Raw genomic sequence first — 17,806 nt, 5'->3', positions numbered from 1 at the left:
CTTAAGATAAGATAAGATAAGATAAGGATAAGGGACGAGGAATGGAGTAGCTGGCGGCGAGTTGGCGAGCAGAGCTGATGTGGTAAGATAAGTGTGGACCCACCTTGATGAGCTGTCGTGTGGGTCTTGCCCTACTGCTGCTGCCGGGCGGCGCGCGCCTCACAGTGCTGCTGCCGTGCGGTGCGTGCTACTGCCCAGTGCTGCTGTCATGTGGTGCGTGCTGCTGCCATGCCGCACACTGCTGGGCGGTGCGTGCTGCGCGCTGCCGGGCGGTGCGTACTACTGTGCGTGCCGCTGCCTATGACTGTGTCGCAGTATGCTGCCGAGCGGTGTGTCCATAACACAAATATTACTTTTTTGTCATTTTCAAGCCTATCAAATATATATATATATATATATATATATATATATATATATATTTTTTTTTTTTCTTTTGGGGTCTGATTTATCAGACTTAAAAAATAAGATCCTATTAGTTTAGACGTCTTACATTTAGGGCTGACGGGTCGAGTCTAGGTTAAGGTCTACCAGCTATGAACCCATTATTAATCGAGAAAATCATATACTTAAAATAATTTTTAAATTTTGATAATATAATCTTAATAAAACTAACAGAAAAATACTAAATATTTATATATTAATAAATTAAACATTTTTAACTAATATTATCTTATTTATTTTCTATCAAATTAATTTATATTTTTTATAAAAAAATATTATATATTTAATAAAATAATCAATTTTGAGTCTGAAACGATTTGGAACAAGCAAAAATCATAATCAATCTAATTATTAATTGAGATAAAATCATTATAATCAGTTTGATCAATTTGAATCAACCAGGTAGATCCGACCCATTAACAGTCCTACTTACATTACTTTGACAAATTATAAAAAACATGTAAAAAATGTCTTGGAATATCTTTGTCATGTACTAATATATGGTTACATAGTTGGTTCGGGTAATGAGGACACAAGTCAGAACAGGTAAATTCATTCCCGAAAACAAAGCTGGGGAGCTTTTGTCTGAATTCAGCTTCAAAATAAGTAAGAGAAAAAAGTAATATATGGAGTAATAAAAGAAGATAAACAGAGCATTTGACGAATTCTTTATTAACGGGTTCATTTATCGAATTACTTAGCCATTTTTTAACAATGGCGTAGGAAATGCAAATAATTCAATTATGTCTTAACATTTTAACTTGGTCAAGAACGTCTGGGTGGTGTAGTTGGTTATCACGCTAGTCTCACACACTAGAGGTCCCCGGTTTGAACCCGGGCTCAGACAATCCGACTTGCTGGTAATAACCAAAGGCTGAAAGTATATGATTCTTAAATTTTTTAATTAGGAAAAATTCCTAATTGGTACCATGTACTTTAGGCTGGTGGTGTCAAGCGCTATCAGAGAAGACAACTTGTTGCCGGCGCCGAAGAGACAACCTACCCAATTCTAGGCTTAGTGATTTCTGATGAAACGATTGCATTAACACAAGCATAGAGCACCAGTTCTTGAGAAAGAAAGCCATGACTCCAATCAGTCGTTGCAATTTCTCTAGGCTTAGTGACACCCTCCGAGACAAGTATTGCTTCCGCTAAGGCCTCTATGGAAGCTTGCAAACTCATCCATTCTCGCTACTACAACACGCTGAACGTCCACAAGATGAGAAACAGACAGGTTGTGCTTCGGCTCTCTCAGCTTGGCTTCAACACTGTAGTTCTAGATACCAACAAAGGTATTTCGACGATCAGAGAGGAACCGATGAAGGATTCAAGGGACATTGCAATTTCTCTAGGCTTAGTGACGCCCTCTCTGCCAAGAATTGCTTCCACCAAGGCCTCCATGGAAGCTTGCAAACTCAAATCCATTCTTGCTGCTGCAACATGTTGAACGTCTACAAGATGAGAAACAAACAGGTTGTGCTTCGACTCCCTCAGCTTGGCTTCATCACTATAGTTCCAGATACCAACAAAGGTATTTCGACGGTCGGAGAGGAACCGACGGAGGATTCGAGGGACATACCGGGCGTGGAAGAGATGGAGGACTAAACAGTGTCGACTGACGCAGAGCTGCAATGTATATGCTTGTGATGGGTGGTGTGTCTGGAAGCACGTCGTTAAACACTTAGAAACACCAGTTTAAACATTTATAATTTTTATCGTTTCTCAAACTACTAACATAGTAAATGGGTGAGAACGGGTCGTATCCACAGGGAAGCAAGTGAAAAATTAATATATACTGAGATACAGACAAGAGAATGCAATCGGGAATGACAGAAAATACGAAAATAAAATCTATTATTGTTGAAATTAAATGTTTTGAATTTAAACAAGACAATAAATAAAAATCAGAATTTAATATAGGAATCAACAAAGGAAATAAAAGAAATAAATAAAAAAAACGATCCAGAATCTGGATCCGATGGTGGTAGCTGCAGATCGGCCAGACAGCTTGCAGAAACCCCTCATGACAAGAATCAGGCATCTGTCTTTTCTATAACCCTTGAACCCCTCAAGACACCTTAGCCTTGAACCGAACCTATTCAGATATGCAAAATAGAGAAACAAATAAGAATTAAATCTAAATGATTGTAGAAATAAAAATAACAGAAGAGAAAATAAAGAAAAGAAAAGAATGTTTGATCAGATCCAGTGGCAGTAGTTGCATAATGGTTGAACAGTTTGCAGGAACCCCTCATGACAATATCTGGGCGTCCTCCCCTTCTACAACCCTTGAACTCCTCAAGAAACCTTAGCCTTGTTAAATAGGTGAATTGACCAACCCTTTCTATAGGGCCCCTGGGGTCATTTTTATAGAAAATGGAGGATAAAACTGGAATTAGAAAGAAAGAGGGGGGTGGCAGCTGGGTTTTAGAAAAAATATGGGTGCCCTAGGGTTTAGAATGATGGGTTAGGATGGTTCTATAGTGATCCTAAGGCTAAGAAGAAAAGGAGAAGGCACCCAATATTATGTAAGACTGAGATTTAATGGCTAAAGGGTGAATAGTGAATATTAGAAGTTAGGTGGCTCCTAGGGTTAGAATGCTATAAAGAGAGTGCCCTAGAATGGATGGTGGAGATTAGAAGGGATGGAATGTGAGGATTTAGCAGTTAGGGGTGGCTAGGATTTGTTAAGAGTGAAAAGAATGGGTTAAAAGGCGCCCTAGGGTTTGTTAAGGCATGGAGAGCATGCTAATACAGTAGGAGGGGCGCCAAACTGGGTTTAGTAGGTAGGAGGCACCCTCCTGCTTTCAGTTTTTCACAAAAACACCCCCTCTCTCAGTTGGACTTCACACAAGCTTTCCAAAATTTGCATTTTAGCCATGAAAACTTCCCAATTTTCTCTAGAATTTGCACAAAGACCCTCATAAGCCACAACATTGCATTTAACTGGGAAAATGACACATCTTGACTATTCTAAGGCCGAAAATACCCCTGAATTGATGCCCTTAAGGCATCAAAATGTAGTGTTATCAATGGGTCATCTAGGGGCCACTGAACGCCGAGGCCGACGACGAGTTGGTCGCGCCGGGCACTGTGGAAGTGGTGGATTTTGTAGACCCATTTACTCACAATAGCAGCGTTGGAGGTGACAATGGAGGCAACAGGAGCCAAAACCAATTTCAGGTCCCTACACTACTATGACGAGTTGCAGTGGTGATGAAGCACCGCCGTCACGTCTATTCATTTGTAGGGAAGAAACGACTAGTTAGGGGGGCTTTCCAAGAAGAAGAAGAAGAAGAAGAAGAAGAAGAAGAAGAAGAAAGGAGAAGCGGAAAGAAGAAAGAGAGGGAGTGCGGGCGGGTGGAGAAATCGCTGTTGCCCGAAGTTGCAGCGGTGGTTACTGTTAAAAGCGAAACAGAGGGAGTTGGAGGAGGAGGAATAACTTTTTTACCCAGTTGGCCTTGGTTGTCTCTTCGGCGCCGACAACAAGTCGTCTTCTCCGGCGGCGCATTCGCTTGACACCACCGGCGTGAAGGAGTTGGTTTTCAGATTCTCTATAAATGTAAGTATGAATAGTGGTTCCCACTTGCATCGATCGAAGTAGATGATGGGTTATTTTCATAATTTTAATCGGTAATTAAAATAGCGGGGGGTATTTAGGACTTTTTGATCTTCTAATTGACAAAAATTTAACACAGGGTACCAAATTATCACAAATTGAAAGTTCGGGTACTAGATTGTCGCAATTTAAAGTACATATACTAAATTGACACTCGGCCTAAAGTACAGGTTATCAGGAATTTTCCCTTTTAATTAAGACCCTATTTTCTTTTCTTGGTGACTGAGTTAGAGGCTGCTGTGGCGTTTGATAATGCTGAAACAAGGTCTTAACTTGAAGAACGGGTGATCATTGTTTGGGCCTAGGCCCAAGCAAGGCTTTTCACCTATAATAGTCTGGGCCTAGGCCCAAAAAAAGAAGCAGCTTCATTGATGATCAATCTGTACATGATAGTTGGTAGACCTATTCTACAAGGTACATAGGCTAGAGTATGTGCAGCTCGATTAGTATGCCTATTTACATGAACAAAAGAAAGTAGAACTAAAACATTGTAGCAGTTTAGTAATATGATGCCCGTAGAGATGCTCTATCCATTCACAAGCCCCCTATTGCGAGACAAAAAATCCACTAAACCCTTTGAGTCAGTATATACTGTGATATGGTTTTCAAAACCGGACCGAATTGGATGGTTGGACCAAAAAAACTGGGAATGATCATTTGACCAGTTCTGTTTTACCCCAAAACTGTCTTTTGGCAAAAAATCATTGATTTGGTCAGTAAACCACTGACTTGAACAGTCGAACCGTTCAACGGTTTTTAATAGTTTTTTATTTTTTTAATATTTTGTCAGAACAGGCCATTTGTTCAGTTTGAACGGTTGGACCGTTCAACGGTTCCAGGTAAAACCTAACCATTTGCTCATCCTTATAAAAGACACATAGACCTATTATTATAAATTAATATGCATAAATTTAAAAATATTTCTTTTAATATAAAATTATATTTAAATACATATCTACTGTATCAATCAGAATATATCCCATCAACTCAAGAAACGAAATGTATAAGCCTTAATTGACCATATCATATTAATATTTAAAACCATATATTTAGAAATAACTTTGCTGATATGGAAGTTTTTTTTATTTGAAAAAATAAAAGCATTCACTTTGGTTAACACCCCCTTAGTGGTCTCATATGATATATATGATATAGTAGTCTTAGTTATCATAACTGCACTTTTCCTTCCGTAAATTTTTACCATTTCCAAATGTTGCCATTTATTTAGGTTCTAAATCCTAATACTAATGGCGTGTGCATAAACTTGGTTGATTTCAATTTCTCATTTCAAAAATTGAAATCAATCAAAATATTTAAAATCCTATTAGGGGTTATGAATTCCAGAAAATTGAGCTACACATTTGATTTGAAACACACTCACGGTTATCTAGGTTTTTCTTTTTCTTGATATGATAATGGAGATATAAAAACAGGTTTTTGTATGGTAGTTTGATATTATGTTCCATAAAGGAATAGATATTCCGTTAAAAATTCTGATTGAACGTGTATTTCATTGTTGTGAGTTGAAGGAGTTAAAAGAGTTAGGCCGGGATAAACCGCAAAGGACATAGGTTAAAATAATAAAAAATGATTTAAGTGTTCATAATACAATGGACATGACATTAAGTAGAACGGAGTGACAAAACAGGATTCATGCACAAGGGTGGTAGAGGGGAGCCATGGCCCCGGTGTGCCTTGAAAATCCTCACAATGTCCATTTAAATCTTACTTATATTTTGGTTCCCTTGCTCATGTTAACAAGCTTTTGGCCCACATTCATGTTTATTTATACTTTGGACCAAAGTCCACTTTTCAGTGTGTGCGTTAAACACAAAATAGTAGCCCAAGTCAACCCTTATTAGCATTTTATGGGGTCTGACCAAGTGGACCCAAGAACCGATTGGTTCAGTTTTGGGTCTAAAATTATAAACCCAGTTTGATTTTAAGACCTTATAAACCCAGTTCGATCTGGGAACTCCTAGCTGGCGGCTGACTGGCTCATTGTTGGCAACGAGCGGCACCTAAGAAGATGAAAGGAAGGATTCCCAGGGATTTGCCCGGTGAGAATACTCCGATGCTTAAGTTAGTACTGTGTATGAGAGTAAAGAGAGAAACGAAAGCTAAGAGTGGAGGCCGCGCTTTATCACTATATTCGAGAGGTTAGAGGTCTCTAGAAGAAATTTCTCCTCTGCCCTGAGGGCTTTTATAGGAGCGCTCTTGCGAGATCGGGCATAACCGCCACTGGGTCCCTGCCACAGCCGTTACCTGCCAGGGTTGTGTAGGTGGCCGTTGGGACGTACTCCTTACTCGGGCGAGTGACATGTCCCCAAAGTGACAGGCATGCCTCCGCCTACTGAGAGACGTGGCCCAGTCTGAGTGGTACGACTTATTAAATAGAAGCTTCCTGAGGAATGCTTGTGTGGCCCATTCGCGAGCTACCTTGCAACGAGCTTCGAATACTTCAGAAGTACCTGTAGTGGAATTGGTCATCGGATGACTTGCCTTGTTCGGGAGCTCGGGCGAGCTGGCTTTCTTAGCTCGCAAGTTAAAGTTTGCCTCGGAATATCCCTTGAGGTAGCTTGGGGGACCCGGAGCTCGCATTGTGGCGATCCCCTCCTTTACCCCGCTACCATGTAGCGAGCTGCTTTATGGGCCTATCAGTTAGCCGTACTGGACCACAATGCTGAGCTGTCGCTTACGCTAAGTCAGCGTCCACGTGTCACCGTTTCATAGGTCGGGTCAAATAATCCTTCATCACTTTTGTTTAAAAGTACTTTTATAAATGTTCTTTCGTAAAAGTACTATTGTAAAAGTGCTTCTATTAAAGTAGTGCTTTCATAAAAGTGCTTTTATAAAATTGCTTTTGTAAAAGTGCTTTTATAAAAGTACTTTTGTAAAAGTGCTTTCGTAAAAGTATTTTTGTAGAAGTACTTTTCATAAATTACTTATACAAAAATGCTTTTGTAAAAGTGTTTCCGTAAAAGCACTTTCATAACAGTGTCCGGTTTCAAATTGGACAAGGGTTTGGCCTCATGACCGGATTATTGAAAATTTGGTTTAGGTCAAATTTGGACCAATAATAATATGGACCATTTTATTTTGGATTGATCCAATCCAATAATTATAATAGACCGTCCAAATCTGATTTGATAAGGTTTGGATTGGATTGGATCCAATCAAAAATTGGTCGATTGACAACCCTATATTGAAATAGGGTGTGATGTAAGGAAATAAGGAATATCTGGGTTGATTGAGGTTTTGTATTTTATAAATAACATATTGCATACATATAATATTTTATATTAAATGACATATAAGATGTATTATGAATTTATATGTAAATAAATTTATTTTATACATGTATATTATATACATAGGGCTTTTTAAAAAAATGAAGTTTTATAAATTTATAAAGTTGGATATGTTTTGAAATATATTGTAAAAATAGTGAGTGGGACAAAAAGTAATTGTTTTCTCACAAAATTTTCCTTTCTTAAAATCCACGCATTGAATTGAGAATACAAGTAGAAGTTACTGTTCATCATCTTCTCAACACCATCAAACTTGGATTTTAATGGGACAAGCATGGTCTTTGGTCTTCTCTTATAGCCCCTTTCGTGGTGCCTATTCTCTTCATAAGCATCCATGCATACCAATAACGGGGTGTTCTTTTATTGGATTTTGAGAGGGAGGAAAATTGATCTCATTGACCAAGAAACCCGTGTTCTTTTTTTAAAATTGTGTGGGGATTAGGAAAAATTTATTTTCCTGTCTCATAGGTGAGTAAATAACTTTACCACCTGTGGAAAAGTTTCCAACACTTGGATGGGATAAAAATATCCCTTTTAATAATAGATTTTTATGGTTAAAATGCACTTACCAAGTTAAGTGTGAGTCTGGCTTCCATCAGGGCAGATTCCATGCGTGCACCATTCGTGCAGTATGAAGACGCACCACGTGTTCTTAAAACATGCACATGTTTGAAATGTGTGAGGTGGATCTCCTCAATCCTTTCACTTCTCTCTCGCCAGATTCCTCTCACTTACTCTCTCGCCACACCGAACTGAGCCCACCCTTTTCACTCTCACTCTCTCCCTCTCCAACCGATGACGGCCAACAGCCATCACCGCCTCACCGGAAACTGTTGACACCGGCGACCGGAGAAAAATTCCAGATATTCCATTCTTTTCATTTTTTCTTCCCCAAGCATTACGTCTTTGATCATGCAGCTTGAATCTATTTTAGCTTCTGTTGCATTACAATAACCAAAATGCCCATCTGGTTTTCAAGTTTTGTGTGTACAAATCGATTAGAATTACAATCACGCCACTGCTTCATCCTTAATGCAATCCCTAAATCTAATTTCCGTAATATTTATTTCAAGTGCAGGATGAGCTATGTCACAACATTCCCTTTGGTTTCCTATGTGTTAGATAGAGAGACAGAGACTCACTTGATAATGAGCTGATAAGAAACCTGATATACCCTTTGAAGATCAATCTATATACAATTAGAAGCAACAACCCACTTATCCAATTTCAAACTAATTACTCACATAGCAACCTATCTCTCTCTGAAAGTAATTAATGTATATCCGATCAAGAAGAAGTAACCAAGATTAACATACATTTGAATTGTGAGCCAAAATTCAAAAGCAAAACCCCCTCAATATCTCTGTGTTTGTTTGGGATTCATTAGCAACTAAAGAGAAGATGAAATGAAAGTTAGGTTACCTGGTGAGTGAGGACTATCATCGTCTGCCATCACGTACCATCTCACATCCTCTTGATTGTGTTTCCAATATTACTCGAACCATTCGAATGGCATGCGGCATCCTGTGTTTGTTGAATTCTTTGAACTTTGCGATGTCCCCAGAAATGCGAAAAGGGGGAGAAGATGAAGTCCACAAGAGGTAGTTTGTGGCTTGTGGGATATCTTTTGAACCAGACAAAACCCTGAGTTACGTTTGGTCGCCACCATGATGTAATGTCTCTTCTTTGTCTATCTATTCACAGAAGCTGCTATGCCAAACACAATGTGATTGATATTGCTACTTAGCAATGTTAGAGGATTCATGAACATTTAAGAGAGTTCCTTGCCAGCTGGAGTCGGTTGCTCCAATAGCTAGAGTTAGTTACAAGACTTCATTCTATGTGTATTAAATATGTAATTAATCAATAAATGATCATCGAATACCATTTTACATGGTATCAAAGCGCGGTGATCACCAACCATCGCTTCACCTATTTTTTTCTTTTTCTTTTTGCTTCCTTTGTTTCTTCCTGATCGTCTTTCACTGAAGATTCAATCATCTACCACTATGGAAACCAGAGAGAATTCTCCTTACTACTTACCTGCGTCTGATACTCCAGGAGCGGTTCTTGTTTCTTGCCTCCTCAATGGTGACAACTTTCCAATGTGGCAATGAGCTATGACCAACGCACTGCAGGCAAAGAACAAATTCTCTTTCGTTGATGGTTCTTTGCCCAAACCAGTAACTGGTTCTCCAGATCTAAATTCATGGATCAAATGCAACTCGATGGTGGTTGCATGGATCTTCAACTCATTGACGAGAGAGATTTATGATAGCATAGCCTTCATGGAATCAGCCGCAGAAATTTGGAGAGAGCTTCAAGAAAGATTTTCGCAGGGAAACATCCCCCGAATATATCAACTAAAGTGAGATTTAGCCTTGTTGCAGCAAGGTGATCTTTCTGTGAGTAGCTACTTTACAAGATTGAAGACATTATGGGACGAACTCAACACTATTACAGTATGTCCTGATTAGACCTGTTCATGGGCCGGGTCGGGCCGGGCTTTCACTCTGTATTAACAGAATTTTCTAAGGCCCGAGCCCGAGCCCGGCCCGACCATCGGGCCTACAACTTGGGCTCGAGCCCGGCCCTCATAAAAAGCCTGAAGCCCGGGCCCGAGCCCGAGCCCGAAATTTAGCCCATACTGTTAGCGGCTGAATAGAGAGAGAGAGATTATAAAGAAAAGAATAAAAAATGTATATATTAAATTATAAATATATATTTTAATAAATATTATATTATTTATATATTTTATATAATATATAAAATACATATTATATATTTTATAAAATATATAATGCTGAGTCGGGTCGGGCCGGGCTTTTTTGACAAATCCCGAGTCTGGTCTGAAACACAGTCGGGCTTACTATGTTAGGCCCGAGGTCAGGCCCACGGGCCTAATTACATGACCAAGCCCGACCGGGGTGCGGGCCAGGCCATCGGGCTACGCAGCCCATGAACAGGTCTAGTCCTGAATGCACCTGTGGAGCGGCCAAGGTTTTCTTGGCAGAACGAGACAGAGAAAAGCTTCACCAGTTTCTAATGGGCTTGAACGAATCTTTTTACATAATTCATTCAAGCATCTTCAGATCGGAGCCCCTTTCGTCCCTGAACAAAGTGTATGCTCTCATCGTACAAGAAGAACGTCACCAACAACTCTCAACTGTTCAATCTTTGCAACCTGAAGTGGCAACGTTAGCAGCAGATGCATCTAAGGACAAAAGCATGGGAGCTCCTCGATCCAAGCTTCGATGCGATCACTACAAGCGCATCAACCAAATGAAGGATAGGTGTCATTCCCTTGTAGGTTATCCACCTAATTGGAATCATCGCCGGAATAACAAAGCTTCATCCTCTACTAGTGACTCTTCAAAGAATACAGGAGCAGCTTCTTGTGTTTCCACAGACACCAAGGAAACTATACCTGTCTCTGATCACAGTTCTCCAGTGGCAGGCCTCACCATGCATCAGTATATGCAGTTGATCTCTCTCCTAAGCCGTGAACCATCTGAATTTGCAACTACCGTCTCGGCTAGTAGGCCTCCTTCCTCTAATCTTGTAGAGTGGATCATCGACAGTGGCGCTTCACACCATATGGTGTCAAATGGTTCTCTGTTAAGCGCACCCACCACTGTTACAGCTACATCAATTCGGCTCCCAAATGGATCCCTTACCTGCACCAATCATAGAGGCACAGTCACCATTGGACTCCACATTCTTGATAATGTTCTACATGTTCCTTCCTTTAACTGCAATCTTTTATTAGTCAGCAAAATCACACAAGAACTGAACTGTGTGGCAATTTTTTTCCATCCTTCTGTATTTTCCAGGACCCACACTCCAAGACCGTGATTAGGATGAGTGAACTCTGAAATGGACTGTATTACTTCACTTTCCATTCCACTGCCAACCACTCACAAATTGTTCATCATTCCACCTCTGCCATCAGTTCCACACTTTGGCATATATGCTTAGGCCACGCCTCACAAGGCCGGCTTGCTCTCATTCCTGGAGTCAATACAACTCACTTGGACAACTGTTGTGACATTTGTCACAAAGCTAAACAAGCTCGCCTACCATTTCCAGTCAGCAATACCCGTAGCAATTCACCTTTCTCCTTGATACACTGTGACATATGGGGCGGTTATAAGACCCCCTCTTATTTAGGAGCAAGATACTTCTTGACTATAGTAGATGACCACACAAGATGTATGTGGGTCTACCTTCTAAGAAATAAATCTGAGGTTGGTCATTTTCTTATATCTTTTTGTGCTATGGTGAATAGACAATTCAATACTAATGTGAAGCAAATACGCTCTGATAATGGTTTGGAGTTTCTCTCAGGGCCTGCTCAACAATATTTTTCACAACAAGGTATTTTACATCAGAACTCATGTGTAGATACACCCCAACAAAATGGAGTGACAAAATGAAAACACCGCCATTTACTAGAAGTGGCCCAGGCCTTGAGGTTTCAAGCTTCCCTCCCTCTTCACTTTTGGGGGGAATGCATACTTACAACCACATATATGATAAACTTACTACCCACTCCCTCACTTTCCAACATTTCTCCTTATGGAGCCCTTTTCCACCAACCACCCTCCTATCATCACTTAAGAGCCTTTGGATGCCTATGTTATGCTCAAATTCGTCATCGATCTCATGACAAATTTGCACCTCAGGCTACTCCTTGCATTTTTGTGGATTATCCACACGGCCAAAAGGGGTACCGGGTTTACTCTCTTGACACAAACAAAATATTTACTAATCATGACATCATATTCTATGAGGACCGCTTCCCCTTCCAGCATGGCCTCTCAACCATCTTCTCACATCACCAATCTGTTCTTCCTTTATCTACCTTTGATGATTATGACTATCCTAGCCCAACCCAACCACCCACTCAGCATAATAATCCACTAACTAGCACTAGTGCGCCCATTAACACCAATCCTACCACTACAGATCAGCTCACCCCTATTCCCGCACATCTTCAAAACGACACACCACTATTCCCGCACATCTTCAAAACTACATTTTCCAACTTCCCCCTTCCGTATCCCAGTCAAACCAAGCCTCCATTGAAGTTGAGCCCAAATCCTATTCTCAAGCTGCTCGTGACCCACGTTGGCGTCAAAGCTATTGCGGATGAAATTGCAGCACTTGAACACAATAATACTTGGATCGCCACCCCTCTACCTCCTGGCAAACGACCCATAGGAGCTAAATGGGTTTATCGCATCAAATATAAGGCCGGTGGAACCATAGAGCGCTTTAAAGTGCGAGTTGTTTCGAAAGGCTACACCCATGTTGAAGGCCTTGATTACCATGATATTTTCACCCCTGTGGCCAAACTCTCCACTGTTCGTTGCTTACTAGTTGTAGTTGCCATTAAGGGCTGGGATCTCCATCAATTGGACATGAATAATGCCTTTCTTCACGGTGATCTCCATGAAGAAGTATACATGAGTATTCCCCAAGATTTTGACTCAACAAATCCCACTCATGTTTGCAAAATACAAAAGTCCCTCTATGGCCTCAAACAGGCCTCTCACATGTGGTTCAAGAAATTTACTCAAGCACTTCTTTCTTTGGGATACTGTCAATCTTTTCTGGATTATTCCCTATTCACATCAGTTATGGGAATTCTTTTGTTGCTGTTCTTGTATATGTGGATGATGTCATTCTCACAGGAAATGACAATGTGTGCATTCTCTCTCTCAAGAAACACCTTGATGATCATTTTGGCATAAAGGACTTGACTTGGGTTCACTCAAAATTTTTCTTGGATTAGAGGTATCTCGATCAACTTCTGGAATTTTTCTCAATCAGCACAAGTATGCGGTTGACATTCTTCGAGACACCGGTATGACTGAATGCAAACCTTGCTCCACACCCATGGAGCAACAAAATCATTTTGTTATAGTTCCAGTGCTCCATACTCCAATCCAACTCAGTAAAGAAGACTTGTTGGACGACTTGTGTACTTAACAGCCACTCGTCCAGACCTTAGCTTTGCTGTCAATTGCTTGAGTCAATTTATGCATGCTCCCAAGCAAGAACATTACAATGCTGCCCTTTGAGTGGTGCGTTACATCAAAGGCACAATATCTCATGGCATCTTCTTCTTAGCTTCTATTTCACCACAACTCCATGGTTTCTGCGACTCTGATTGGGCGAGTTGCCCCCTCACTCGCCGCTCCACCACGGATTACTTAACTTTACTAGGAGACTCCCCCATCACTTGGAAAACCAAGAAGCAACATATAGTCTCCCGTTCATCTGCTGAATATGAATATCGAGCAATGGTCGTCACAACAGCTAAACTCATTTGGCTAAAACGTCTCCTTGCTGAATTGACAGTTACTTTGTCTGAAACCCCAACACTCCATTGTGACAGCAAGGCCGCCTTGCAAATACCAGCCAACCCTGTGTTCCATGAGCGAACAAAACACATTGAAATTGATTGTCACTTTGTTCGTGACTACATACAACACGGTGATCTCATAACTGTTCATATCTCCAGTGCCTCTCATCCAATAGACCTCTTCACTAAGGTTGTCTCCACAGATCGCTTTCTATACCATTTACCCAAGTTGGACATCCGAAATGGAGGGGGGGGGTTGTTAGAGGATTCGTGAACATTTAAAAGAGTTCATTGCCAGGTGGAGTCGGTTACCCCAACAGCTAGAGTTAGTTACAAGACTTCATTCCACGTGTATTGAATCTGTATATATATATATATATATATCTGTAATTAATCAATAAATTCATTATTGTCTTCTTGATCATCGAATATCATACTTGTTGCCAATGAAATATACGTAATAACGTCAAATTGACTAAACTAAATCAAAACTCCGGTTGCCTGTGATGGTTGTTGGTCGTTTTTGGTTGGAGAGGGAGAGAGAGAGTGAAAAGGGTGGTTTCGGTTCGATATGGCGAGAGAACGAGAGTGAGAAGAATTTGGCAAAAGAAGAGCAGAGGAAATGAAAAGATCCATCTCACACGTTTGTTTCAAGCACGCGCACGTTTCAAGGACGCATGGAGTCTGCCTTGATAGAAGCGGGACTCGTTTAGTGTTTCCCGAGTAAGTAACTTACCCAACAATATATTCATATATCCACACAAAAACATAGCAGACTTTTCTTTTCCTATAAAAAGACAATCTCCTTCTCTGCAAAAATTCAGCCACAAATATACAGTAAGTGACGAAATACAGCAAGGAAAAACAAGAACCAGATAGAGAGAGAGAGAAAGTTAAATAGAACTCATATTGACAAACGCACAGATCTGCTAAGTAGTTCAACAATGCAACCCATCATTGAAAATGGGTTTTCCACTCATCTCATTCGGAGCCCAAATCCAAGCAGATTTGAGTTTAGATGTGTACTTAACATCTTAGCTTTATATACATATATATAGTGAGAGGCAAAGAGAGTGAGAAGGGTGGTTAAAGAAGAAGGAAAGAAAAGAGGAGCCCACATTGCAACGACTTGCTGGCAGACAACTGCATGCTTGTTGGTTACTCTCTTTTTCTCCCTCGATTGTTCATTCTCTATCTGAGATATCATAATTTAATTTAATTTTTTATTATTTTAAGTCCTAAAAAATAATTTAAGTATTGTTTATAAAGCTGTGAACCAATGCTTAAGTCGAACGGTTCAATGATCATCATAGGGCTGTCAATGGGTTGGGTCTGACTTAATGGACCCGATGGGACTGAATAGATTGTATCTGGTTTCAGGATTTAGACTGATGATCTGAATTGGGTTAGGGCCACTTCTACCCTATATATCCCAGACGGACTCAGATCCGACTTAAGCCAATGTATAAATATTTTCAGCAGGTTTATTATAATCAGTTCCATGGGGTCTGACCAAATGGACCCAAGAACCGATTGGTTCAGTTTTGGGTCTAAAATTATAAACCCAATTCGGTTCTAAGACCTCATTAGCATTTCTTGTCAGTTTGGGACCGGTTCTACCATGTCCCGACCCGTTGACAGACCCAAATGATCACATTATCCGGTTAAAGGTTTGCTGTCCAACTCAATGTTTTTGGCCATTGGGTTAAACGCCGAGACTGGAATGGTGGCCGTACGTTTTCGTGGGATGATTTTGATTTGCAAAAATGTAAGAAATGAGCTGCAAAAACGGAGAAGGGAAGGGTTTTGTGAGAGAACAGGGAGAAATTTGAGAGGTTTTTCCATTATTGCAGTTGGAAACAAATTAAGTAGGCCTAAAGATTATGTTGAATGAACTACAAATTAAAATGGAATAACTTGGAAAGAGTACGAATGCAAATACATACAAAATACAAGGTTTTACACTCATACTCCTTCCAAACTAATATTAGAAACTTTCTAAATCCAAAGTTTAAGTGAAATTAGGAAACCGAGTTTGAATATGAATACAAGTAGCAATGTAGCATGCAGCTTTGTCTATTTAAGCACCAAATCTTCACAAGGAAATTAATTAACAAACAGTGCTCTAACTATCTGAGCAAGAAAGTAGAAACACCACTTGAGTTGAGCGACCGATCAGTACCCAAGGAATGAAGTCAAATCGAGCTTCAGGGGTTTCGACAATGGAGTTAAAAAAGTTGCTGGCTGATTCTTCGACTGTACCCAAGGAATGAAGGAATGGTTTTCCCTTTCCCTTTCAGTTGAATTGTTTTACTCTCTCCAAGTTTCTGTAGAAGCATAAGAAGTCACCTTCTCTGGTTTCTTTGTCGGCGAGGAGAGCAACAACGGAAACCTATAAGAAATCACATCGTCCATCCTGCCACAACTAATGAAAAGATGAATCCACGACACAACCTCCCTGAGAGAGGAGATCAAAGTGATGATTTATTCCGGATCGACCCTGCCGCAGTTGAAAGGATGAATCGCTACCATGATCGCCCCCGAGGATTAAACGATGATCATTTCGGTATATCGACAGAACTGAAACTGCACGAAAATCCCTGGGTATTAAAGAAGACGTTGACGATAAGCTACGTAGACAACCTTTCTCGACTTATGCTGAAGAAGGTGTTGGTTCAAGCTTACATACTCTCATTCATGGAAGGTGAGCAGGTGGAGGAGGTGAATAATGGGGCGGGCACGCGGGTACAAATCAAGGATCTGGATACAGGTTCGGATCACGAGTTGACGTTGAGGATGTGGCCTGCCAGCAAGTGTTACGTTTTGAATGACAACTGGAGAGAGAGCTTTGTAAGGAGAAGGGAACTGAACGCAGGCGATGAGATATGGATGTATTGGGACCGTTACTACCGCTGCTTCTTCACCGTTCGTGGAAGAGTTGTTCAAATTAATTAATTTTTTTCTTTTTTTTTTTAATTTGGGGTGAATAAAACTGGAAAATTACAGAATTAATTAAAGATGTAATCTTTGTTTCTTATCTTCTAGTTTTAGTTTGTAGAATACGATTTGTTTATTCCTGTTTTTTTTCATTGAAGTGTGTTTTTTAATTTTCATGCTCAATACAAGAAATATTAATTTGTTCATATCTCCAAGCTGATTGTCTATAAGAACTAATCCCGACAAAAGATGCAGCCCATAGTCAAAACTCAAAAAAAAAAAAGTTTTTGGAATCAAGGCCCCATTCGTTTCTTACATCTGGTCATTTGCCTAGTTAGGCGCATTTTATCTTCTTTTCTTTCCTAGGAAAATTAAGCAACTACTGTTTTATTCATAATATATATATATATATATTAAAATAGAGGTAGAGCTTGCCATGTCATCAGTCCTCTCTTTCCTCTAAGAGCACTAGGAGTTGCCACTTAACATGGTTTATCTCATTTTTTCATCTCTTGTTTTTTAGGAAACTAACTATCGTCCACTTTTTCCTAAATTATTTATAATTTCTATTTATCCTCTCCCCCACTCTTCATCTATATCTATCTAAAGAAAGTTTCAATTAAACATTTAATAATTAATTAAATATTATAGTAAAATTATGTAATAACTTTAAAATATTTATTAAAAACACAAAAAAAATAATTATAATAGGTTTAATAATATTCCTATTATTAATAATTTCTTTTATGTATTTCATAATGAAATTATGTAATAACAATATAAATTATAATTTTCTTGATTATTTAATTTAATAACTACATAATATTTTCAAAAGATAAATAAAAACTTATTTAAATAACAACATATTAAAACTAGATAAATAATTATGTAACAAAATATTTAAAATTACATAATAACTTTAAAGAAATTAAATTTAAATAACAAAAAAAGATTAAATATTTTAAAAAGATTAAATATTTTACATATTATTTAAATATTTAAATAATGTAATATTTAACATAACTAAATTTTAAATAGTTAAAATAACGAATTTATGTAATAAATTTAAAAAGAATCATAAGAGTTGAATAATAATTATAATAGATTTCATAACTTTTGAATTAATAA

General features: G+C 39.2%; 2 protein-coding genes and 1 non-coding gene across 3 annotated transcripts; 2 read left to right on the top strand and 1 right to left on the bottom strand.

Moving 5' to 3' along the window:
- The first annotated feature begins 1,214 nt into the window (after positions 1–1,214).
- Positions 1,215–1,288, top strand: TRNAV-CAC (transfer RNA valine (anticodon CAC)). Its single transcript has one exon. It is a non-coding gene; the product is annotated as a tRNA-Val (tRNA).
- Positions 1,289–1,692: 404 nt separating this feature from the next.
- On the bottom strand, positions 1,693–4,033 carry LOC104586596 (uncharacterized). The gene is made up of 2 exons (XM_019200662.1): positions 3,893–4,033; positions 1,693–2,100 (listed from the first exon to the last, which is right to left on the bottom strand). Exons 1-2 carry the CDS (start codon positions 4,031–4,033, stop codon positions 1,693–1,695), a joined length of 549 nt encoding a protein of 182 aa, XP_019056207.1.
- Positions 4,034–16,177: 12,144 nt separating this feature from the next.
- On the top strand, positions 16,178–16,696 carry LOC104586606 (B3 domain-containing protein At2g33720-like). The gene has a single exon (XM_010243896.1). It carries the CDS (start codon positions 16,178–16,180, stop codon positions 16,694–16,696), a length of 519 nt encoding a protein of 172 aa, XP_010242198.1.
- Positions 16,697–17,806: the final 1,110 nt, after the last annotated feature.

Source organism: Nelumbo nucifera, chromosome 4, assembly GCF_055504915.1.
Source record: "Nelumbo nucifera cultivar China Antique chromosome 4, China Antique-T2T, whole genome shotgun sequence".
NCBI classification, from domain to species: domain Eukaryota; kingdom Viridiplantae; phylum Streptophyta; class Magnoliopsida; order Proteales; family Nelumbonaceae; genus Nelumbo; species Nelumbo nucifera.
The sequence above is the reverse complement of the archived record's forward strand: the minus strand, read 5'-3'. Positions and strand labels throughout refer to the sequence as shown.

Excerpts from the sequence above, each read along its gene's own strand:
- LOC104586596 (XM_019200662.1), bottom strand. The coding sequence starts at position 4,033 with ATGCAAGTGGGAACCACTATTCATACTTACATTTATAGAGAATCTGAA. Across the intron at positions 2,101-3,892 it reads AGACAACCAAGGCCAACTGG|ACACACCACCCATCACAAGC; the intron begins GTAAAAAAGTTA and ends ACGTGCTTCCAG.
- LOC104586606 (XM_010243896.1), top strand. The coding sequence starts at position 16,178 with ATGAATCCACGACACAACCTCCCTGAGAGAGGAGATCAAAGTGATGAT.